This window comes from Gracilinanus agilis, chromosome 3 (genome assembly GCF_016433145.1).
Source record: "Gracilinanus agilis isolate LMUSP501 chromosome 3, AgileGrace, whole genome shotgun sequence".
In the NCBI taxonomy this organism is placed as follows: Eukaryota; Metazoa; Chordata; class Mammalia; order Didelphimorphia; family Didelphidae; genus Gracilinanus; species Gracilinanus agilis.
The window spans coordinates 201,315,130-201,324,800 of NC_058132.1; the positions used below are offsets into that span (position 1 = coordinate 201,315,130).

General features: G+C 37.0%; 1 protein-coding gene across 2 annotated transcripts; it reads left to right on the top strand.

Annotated features, from left to right (window-relative positions):
- Nucleotides 1-561: 561 nt before the first annotated feature.
- Nucleotides 562-8,330, top strand: PAFAH1B2 (platelet activating factor acetylhydrolase 1b catalytic subunit 2). 2 transcript variants are annotated; one of them, XM_044666351.1, is made up of 5 exons: nt 562-645; nt 3,475-3,564; nt 4,101-4,217; nt 5,916-6,038; nt 6,918-8,330. In XM_044666351.1, the coding sequence occupies exons 1-5, from the start codon at nt 565-567 to the stop codon at nt 7,194-7,196; spliced, it is 690 nt and encodes a 229-aa protein (XP_044522286.1). In that variant the 5' UTR covers nt 562-564; the 3' UTR covers nt 7,197-8,330. The 2 variants fall into 2 exon arrangements, with proteins under 2 accessions (XP_044522286.1, XP_044522285.1); XM_044666350.1 differs by having other exon boundaries at nt 565-645; nt 5,916-6,053.
- Nucleotides 8,331-9,671: the final 1,341 nt, after the last annotated feature.

Genomic DNA, 9,671 nt, shown 5'->3' on the forward strand with positions numbered 1-9,671 from the left:
CAGAAGAATTTTGTACTGTCTTGGTAAAAGGATTTTATTTGTTGAAGAGTTCCCTGGAAGGATGAAATCGAAGATCAAGCCAGTGATTCCCAAACTTTTTTTGGCCTACCGCCCCCTTTCCAGAAAAAATATTACTTAGCCCCCTGGAAATTAATTTTTAAAAAATTTTAATAGCAATTAATAGGAAAGATAAATGCACCTGTGGCCATCACCACCTCCGTGGGTTGCTGCAGCACCCACCAGGGGGCAGTAGCGCCCACTTTGGGAATCACTGATCAAGACAAAGAAAGAGAACTCCCCTGAGGAAGCTTCGTGCCCATGCTTAACTGCTACCTGCCCTGTCACTTAAGAATTTTAGAGTTGCTTGGAGGCCAAGAGATTTAGTAACTTACTAAGGGTTACACAGCCAGTATATACCAGAGGTAAAACTTGAACCCAAGTCTTCCTGATTCCAAGGCCGGCTCTCCCCACTACACTGTGCTGCTTTAAACTAGTCATGGCAGATGGTCCCACAAACTCTTAATTGACTAAGTGTTACTGATATACTTTTTCTTCAGGTGTAGAATGAGCCAGGGGGACTCAAACCCAGCAGCTATTCCACATGCAGCCGAAGATATTCAAGGAGATGATCGATGGATGTCTCAGGTATTTTTATTTATCCACTTTAGCTTTTAACAGGACCCTAATGGGCAAAACAGTGCCTTCCCACCCCCCACCCCCCCCATTTAGGCAACAAGCCTTTATTGAACAAAATCATAAAATAAGAATTGGTATGTGGGGTGCAGTTATAGGTTTCTCACCTTACTGTTTTATTGTTTATTTATTAAGTGCTTGCTATATGCTCGGCACTGAAATTACAAGATAAAAATGAAATAGCCTAATCTCTGGTAGCTTTCATTCTACTGAATGAACAAACTATAATATGATGTTTTAAAAAATACGATCATTTCAGAGGGATATGAATGTATTAAACCAGTAAGAATCTGAATTTATTTGGGGAGGGGACAAAATTTACAAATATTTTAATCAGCAAATTTTTAAGCCTTTAGATAAAGGTAATATTTTTAGAAGGCCTAGTGAGTGTAGTTATCAGAAATGGTTCAGTGCTACTCAGCATAAATATAATTAAATGTGATTACAAAATACAAGATTTTAAAAACATTTTCCTTCATTAATGTTTGACTTTGGAGTTGAATAGTTCTCTTTAGCCCATAACATATACCATTTTTCTCACCATAATTTGAATTCATAATTCAGTTCACTTTAAAGAACACAAATTTATTTAAACTTTTATAGAATCTGTTTTCTATCTATTTTATCTGCAAACTGATATAGAAAAAAAAAATGCTGTATTTGGAGTCAGAAGACCTGGTTTTGAATTTGGTCAGTGATACACACTGGCTGGTGTTTTGGGAAAAGTTTTTCTTAAGTCACTTTACTTCAGTTATCCTCATTTCCCCCAGCCTGCTCTCCCTAATTGGGGGTAATAATGCTCTAGAAAAGCATTGTGTGGATTGTTTTCTTTATTACCTACTTCATACAATTGTTAATGAAAGCATTGTATCTACTGTAAAGTACTATTTAAATGGGAATTACTGTCATTATTTAGACTTCATTCACTGTATAAAATAGTAGCTTATTTTATTTTCTGTCTCTTTCAAGTCTTCAAGTTCTAATATTCCAGGATTAAGTGAACTGTCCATGTCTTTGATGCTTTTATTCCATTTGATTGTATTCCCTCCCTGATTTAAGATTTGATCACTTGGCTCAGAAATTTATATTAAATAGTAAGCTTTAAAAACTTTAAAAAACCAAACTTTATTTGTGTTTCTATATGTGCTGTTTAATGTGTATCATATTTCATGCCTTCTCAATGGGTGGAGGAGGAAAGAGAATTTGCCATTGAAAATAAATTTTAAAGCCTCCAAAAGCATTGACAAAGATTAAGGGGATAGTAGATTGGTATTTGTTAAATTCTTATGTGTTTAAGTTGGTGATAAAAAGTTGCAGCAATTAATTCAGCATTTTTAGCGTCTCCTAATATCTTAAAACCCAGATGAAAAATCATGGTAACTATTTAATCGTTTTGATGCTTTAATTGCCCCTCATTGGACCTGTTCCTTTATGCCCATTATTAAAGAGTAGTAACTGAAACTGTATCCAGGAGTTGCTCTCAGATGACTAGGGTTGGAAAACAGTGGACAGTCAGGCCACTAGGGATTTGTGGGGAAGAGACCTTTTAACTCTTTAATAACTAAGGAGGAGCTTGTACTCGATGGCCTCAGGGGTTACTCTAAGCTCCAAATTTGTGGTCCTTTGGATATAGTGTCACGTAACTATGAGCTGATTTCTTGGTATTATTGAGGACATGCATATTAAAGACATGAAATGATATGTCTTGGCCAGAAAAACCTCCCCTTTCCTTACCAGTTAAAGTTTTTTGTTTTTTGTTTTGTTTTGCCTATTTTAGGAAGGCACCGTGGTACAAGAAAAAGTGCACTGACTCTGGAGTCAGAGGACCTGGGTTCAAATCTTACCCCTGATGCTTACCTGTATAACCTTCGGCAAGTCACTTAATCTCCCTGGGCCTCAGTTTCCTCATCTGAAAAATGAGGGGGTTGGACCAAATGGCCTTTAAGGTCCCTTCCAGCTCTAGATCTATGTATGATCTTGTGACCCTTTCAATTTAAGAATGCCTGGTACCACACTTCCTTTCGCTGATCACTAGTAGATTTCAAACTAGTTGCCTTAAACTGGGGGAAAGCATTAATGAATATAGTATGTCTGTATTGTATTCATAAGACATTTAATGGAGGCAGATTAGGGAGTCTAGTGGCCATAACATCTTGGTAGAAGTAGGAGCTAGAATTTAAATTGTACTTCACATCCTTTTTGTTTTTGTTTTTGGATGAATCTTTGCAAATGATAAGAAATAAAAGTATTTGAGTCAAATCTTACCCCCCCCTGATGGCTACTACCTGAGTAACCTTTGGCAAATTACTTAATCTCCATAAGCTCCAGTTTCCTCCCCTATAAAATGAGGGAATTGGATTAGGTGGCCTCTAAAGTCCCTTCCCACTCTAAATCTATGAACCTGTAACTTCAGGATACAGAATTTATAAACTTTAGTTAAGCTTGAGGAGACTTGAGTTTTAAAAAAATAACATAAAAATCCTAAATAACAATTTGCTATATTTTTACACATTTGAGCTAATAAGATTCACATTAGGATTGACCCACTGTTAAGATTTGAATAATTTGCCTGTTTTTAGTATAATTATATCATCAGTATAGTAGAAGAGAAAGGAATTTCAGCTGTAAAATTCTAACCCAAAGAAATGAGCCAATCGGGGAGAGAGAAAGGAAGGTTTAAAAGATTGGCAGCAGAGTAACTGGTTGGACAACTGTTCTTTATAGGCCAAAAAAATCTCACAGGGGAAGTGCCAGTTTCTAATTCTTTCTTCTCCAAACCAGCACAACAGATTTGTCCTGGACTGCAAAGACAAAGAGCCTGATGTCCTGTTTGTGGGAGACTCCATGGTGCAATTGCTACAGCAATATGAGGTAAAGGTTGGAGTTATGGAGTTGAAATATTGATAGGTGGTGTCTATTAATTACAGATTTTCATGATGGATTGTAGGTCAACCTACATAATTCTGGGAGAAACTTCTGCTTTGAGATAGAAGAGTCAGACATGTTTAAAAGCAAAAATGAAAAGTCATTTAAAATTAAATCCACCTTCGAACATCAGTTATTTCATCCTTTGAAATATTTAGCCCTTGAAATATTCTATCTCTTTGTCATTCAATGCCTTTAGCAGGCTATGTAAAGAGAAAAGAGAGTATAAGAACCAGCTTGATCATAAATGTTGGCATAGCTTAGAGGAATGGATTATATTATTGGTGGATTCTTGAATTGAGACCTATTAGTATAGAAAGTCCTATAATCACATGTCTTTTCAGATCCATAGCAGTGTTATATTTTAATTCAGAAGATTAATTTTTTTGGTTGTTTGAAATAAATGCCTCATAACCGTGCTACGATTTGGGATTTCTTTTCAACTAATTGTTGACTTAAGTAACTTGTTTTCATGTTTCTAGATATGGCGAGAGCTTTTTTCCCCTCTTCATGCATTGAATTTTGGGATTGGTGGTGACACAACAAGGCATGTCTTATGGAGACTGAAGAATGGAGAACTGGAGAATATTAAACCTAAGGTAAAGTAAGACTCAACTAGTAAGGTGAATTCTTTTCATATACTAATTTTTTTTAACATTTATTAATATTCGTTTTTAACATAGTTACATGATTCATGCTCCTACTTTCCCCTTCACCCCCCGCACCCCCCCATAGCCGACGCATATTTCCACTGGTTTTATCATGTGTCGTTGATCAAAACCTATTTCCAAATTGTTGATAGTTGCATTGGTGTGGTGGTTTCGAGTCTACATCCCCAATCATGTCAGCATCAACCCATGTGTTCAAGCAGTTGTTTTTCTTATATGTTTTTCATATACTAATTTGTGATAGTACCCAAAATCATGTTTCTTAGGGTGAACTGTGGGCATTATTTTAGAACATAATTCTAAGATAAATAATTAACTAAAAAGCAATATTTATTTATTTAGGACCAGATCTGTGATTTTATTTCCATGGAAACTGCAACCTCTCTGAAATTAAGCCTTAGAGAGCCACATGATGGTTAAGGATTTGCCCATGTTCACACAGCTATTTTGTGTCAGAAGTAGGACTTGAACCCAGGTCTTCCTGACTTCAGGAGCCAGCTTCTATCCACTATGCTATACTACCTCTCAAGAAAGCAATATATTGGGGATAGCTAGGTGACTCAGTGGATTGAGAGCCAAGACTTAAAAACAAGAGGTCCTGAGTTCAAATTTGGCCTCATACACCTGGCTATGTGACCTTGGGCAAGTCACTTTACCCCTTTTGCCTAGCCAAGTGATGAGCAAACTACAGCCTGCAGGCCAGATGTGGCCCCCTGAAATTTTCTATTCCCCTCCCCCCCCCACTGACATTATTCCTAATCTGATGAATACAATGAGTAGAATACAATACAATGAAACTTCGAAAGAGTTGCCTTAGAAACAGATTGACAGATGAGCATTCCTTTGGCCCCCTCTTTAAAAAGTTTGCCCATCATTGACCTAGCCCATAGCACTCTTCTACCTTAGAACCAATACACAGTATAGAAGGTAAGGTCCTAAAAAAGAAAGAAAGCAATTTATTCATTACATTAGTTAAATATATAGTTAACCAAAGTCATCCTACTTAGCTATAAAAAAAAAGACATGATATTCATAGACAAAGAAATGTTATGGATTCTTTATTTTAATGTTTTAAAAACAAATGTATGAAACTTATGAAACAAGAAGTAATTAAAGAGGACATCAGCCCTAGCCTTCAGTGTTCTTTTCTCTGAGCTGATTATTTTATTTTTTAAAAAAAACCTTACCTTCCATCTTAGAATCAATATTTAATATTGGTTCTAAGGCAATAGAGTGGTAAGGGCTAGGCAATGAGAGTTAAGTGACTTGCCCAGGGTCACACAGCTAGGCAGTGTCTGAAGTCAGATTTGAACCTAGGACCTCCTGTCTCTAGGCCTGGCCCTCAATCCACTGAGCCACCCAGCTGCCCCCTAAGCTGATTATTTTAAATAATGGTGTTTTACAGTATCAGGAACTCTGAATGAAGACAAATAAAACTTGATGCTTGATTCAGGTTAAAGATAGAATTTTTTTGTTTTTTTTTGTTTTTCACCTCAGAAAAAATTTAATCTCTTATGGAGATTATGGAGAAGTGTGTGTGGTTCTTCTATTTACATATAGAAGTAGTTGTTTATCATTATTAAATAGTAGTTACCTCATAAAATAATATCCTCTTATTCTTCATTACAGGTTATCGTTGTCTGGGTAGGAACAAACAACCATGAAAATACAGCAGAGGAGGTAGCAGGTGGGATTGAGGCCATTGTACAGTTGATTAACACAAGGCAGCCACAGGCCAAAGTCATTGTACTGGTATGCAGTCCTTTGGTATGAATGGAGACCTTAGAATCTCCAGGGCAACTGGAGAGCCCAATATCAATTCTCAAGATATCAGTGTGTTACATTAATTCTTGAGTCTATGAGATCTTTAGATGAGAACACCTTGAGAAAGGGAAGGGATGTCTCTGGTAAAATCTCTTTCTTCCCCATGTGTATGTCTGCTGCCCTAACTGACCATTCCCATTGTCATTTCCCAGGCCAGGTGGCATTATCCACTCAGCATCTTCCTTCATCTCTGTCAGGAGGTTGCAGACTTCCCTATTGTTGTAGGTAGGCTAGATCTTTTTCCTGCCTCCAGTGTCTTAAAAAGGTGCAAGCTGTAATGAATTTTCCAGAGACATCAAATTAGAAGTTCTGATTTCCCAGTATACTTTAATAAGGCCTGAACTTGAATAATTTAGCTAGCTTGTTCCTCATCCAATTGGTCTGGGTAGATGTATTTATTAGGACTCTGAACTTTCCCAGAGTTTTAACAGATCAGAGAGGTTTCTCTAGCTACAAAACAGGGTTACATTCTTAAATCTGAAAGTAGTAGAATATTGAGGGAGAATGTTCTCAGAGTCCATCAAACAGGGAGTTCTTTATCTTCAGTAATATTTGAAATTAAGCCAGTGTGTCATCCTAGTCTTGAATAAACTGCCTGTGACACTACATCTATGTAAAACATTAATCTCCAATACAAGATCAATTTAAAGCCATTGGTTAAGTGAAGGGAAATGCTTTCAGCTCCTAAGTGGGATGGAAGAGTGGTAAGAAGTGATAGTTAACCATTGGTAGAAAGTAAGAACAAGGGAATATGTTTTGCTCATTTTGTCACTGATATCTCTTTTTTGTTTCTCTCTGTTGTCCCAGGGTCTTCTCCCTCGAGGTGAAAAGCCCAACCCTTTGAGGCAAAAGAATGCCAAGGTAAATCAGCTCCTCAAAGTCTCTCTGCCCAAGCTTGCCAACGTTCAGCTCTTGGATACAGATGGGGGCTTTGTGCACTCAGATGGTGCCATCTCCTGCCACGACATGTTTGATTTCCTACATCTCACAGGAGGGGGCTATGCAAAGATCTGCAAACCTCTCCATGAACTGATCATGCAGCTGTTGGAGGAAACGCCTGAGGAGAAGCAAACCACACTTGCCTGACTGGCTCCCATCAGTGTTAATAGCATCATAGCCTCATCTGATCAGTTATATCACTGGCACTACAGAATCCTTCTCTTTCTTAAAGCACTTTCCATTTTAGAATGTTCCTGGATGTCCATATCTAGTGTTTGAAGGGGAGGGGGGGATTTAAACTGGTCTTGTACATAAAAAGGTTTGGTTTAACTACAAAAAAAAAATAGCAAAGGAAGGTTATTGTTTTTAAGATATTCTTCAGTTGAAACCAGAACAGGACTTTTTTAGTTGTTTGTGTGACGCTCACTGCATTATTATTGTTTGTTCTTCCCTAGGACCATATCAGCCTAAGTAATGAACAATACCCAATTCCCTTCTTATTATTCGTTTTCTATGGATTATGTAATATGTAATAATTTAGCTTGTTAACAGAATCACATTCCACTTTGCTTAAAAACAGATGTTTTTTTCCCAGTTTAAAGGTTTGTATTTTAGTTTTTTATGTGACTCATGTTCTGGATTTTTTTTTAACCTGTAGTGCCAAATTGAACATAATTGGCATTCAGAAATAGGAGATGCTACAGGTAGTAGGGAATGTGTTCTGCTCTCTTAATCTCCCTCTTGTGCTTCTTTTATAAGATCCTAGCTGTAACCGTCAGATTTTTGCCCTAGTCTTTGGGAAACTTTGGAAGATTTTATTTTTTATGCTGCTGAATATCATGTCTCTTAATGGACCCACTCTTGCATTTTCTCTCTCCCCTCCTCATTTTTTGGTCCATGTTGACATATGTCATTACAATATTTTAACAGTTCTTTTCATTTAAGAGAGCTCTCTTTGCTCACAAGTGTGAATCTCCAGACAGCTGTTCCCATGATAACATTACTGGCATCTCATTCTTTTGTGGTGTTCTGTGCCATTGAGATTCTGTGCAGTGCTATCCATGTTCCAAGTTCTGATTTTTAAACATTTTTTTAGAAGGATCTGTCATTCCCTTAAAAAATCTGTTATTTTTTCCCTTTTGGGGAAAAATGAGTAGTTTCCCTTTCTACAAAACCTAAAAATATTTAAAGCCTTATCAGGTCTTAAGTTGTATATTTTTGTTTATTGGTATTATTTTTACAGATGGTTTATTCCAATAGAAATTGACCTTTACAAAACAAGAAGCAAGTGTAGTTTGCTTTGTAGAGAATCTTTCCTTCCTTGCTTCATATTCTAAGAAGAGAATTAGGTTGGTGTAAATCGTAGGGTTCCTTATGAATGTATTAACACATTTATCCCTCCTCCCAAGATCTTTTCATAAGTGGGCTTGATATATTTTTCAGTTTGCCTGAGAAAGAAGGAAAGGCTTTTAAAGGGAGAGGAGGGGTGGGGGGAGGGAAAATATAGCTAAGAGTTCACTGTATACCTATGGGAAATATACAAACTGGAATTATAAAAAAAAAAAAAAGAACAAAACTTTAAACTGGACTAGGTGTTTATTGCAGTAACAGTTACAGTCTGACTTATTCTATGCTGCAGTGATTGAGATTACTAGTATCCAATATCTAACCAGGAGGACGTTCATATATGGTCTGAGCTTTGCTTTTAAATAAAGCAAGTGGCTGGTTTGGGTGTGAGCATTAGTGTAACCCACTATTGTTCAGTAGGGAAAGAAAGGTTTTGGGCAGTTGTTTTTTCCTCCAAACCTCCTGTGACTTTAAGAGTCTCTGTTGAAGGTTTTAATGCTTTTTACAACGTTTTTAGTGGTATACATAATTTTCTCATTGCATCATGCATTTCCTCACAGAAAACATACATGCTGCTCATATAGAGCTTGTCTGCTACATTAAAATTTCCCTTTAATTTTGCTCATGTCCTAAGGTAATTCAAAAGAGGCCTTGCTTTAGTTGAGGCATAGTTTAGGGGTTTAGGGTTTGACTAGAAGCTACCCAAGGCTGTGTCTTGCTACCATCTGATTAAGAAGACATCTTACTATCCCTTATCTCTTTTTAGGATGTCACCTGGTGGCAGTACAATCCCAGTTAACTAAATTACGCCTTATAGCATGTGCACTAGCTTCTTCCCCAAGGGGTCACTTCATTTCTTAACACTGTACATTTCCTTTTCCTTCTGTGTATGCTCTCTCTGATATTAATACATTTAAAAAATCACCAGAGCTACTGGTAATCATGGCAGTAATATACAGTCTTATTGCCTTTTAAGTAGAAAAGGAGAATTATTTTGTTCCTTTGCTAACATCCAGCTATTAAGTCCATTTTCTTTTCTTGCCAAGTCTTGTTTTGTTGACCGAAAATCTTGTCTTCTGTTCTTTTAGCAATGCCCTAATATCTTGCAATGATAGAACTTGATGCTTACACCCTGAAATCTGCCCCCTCTTCTCTGGTTTTTATAAAAACCTCTAATTTATTGTTTGAGTAAAATGTGCACTGCTAATTGTGATAGATTGACCCATTCTTCAGGCAGCCGAGCAAAGGTAGTCCTTAACCTCTCTCCCTGCCAGT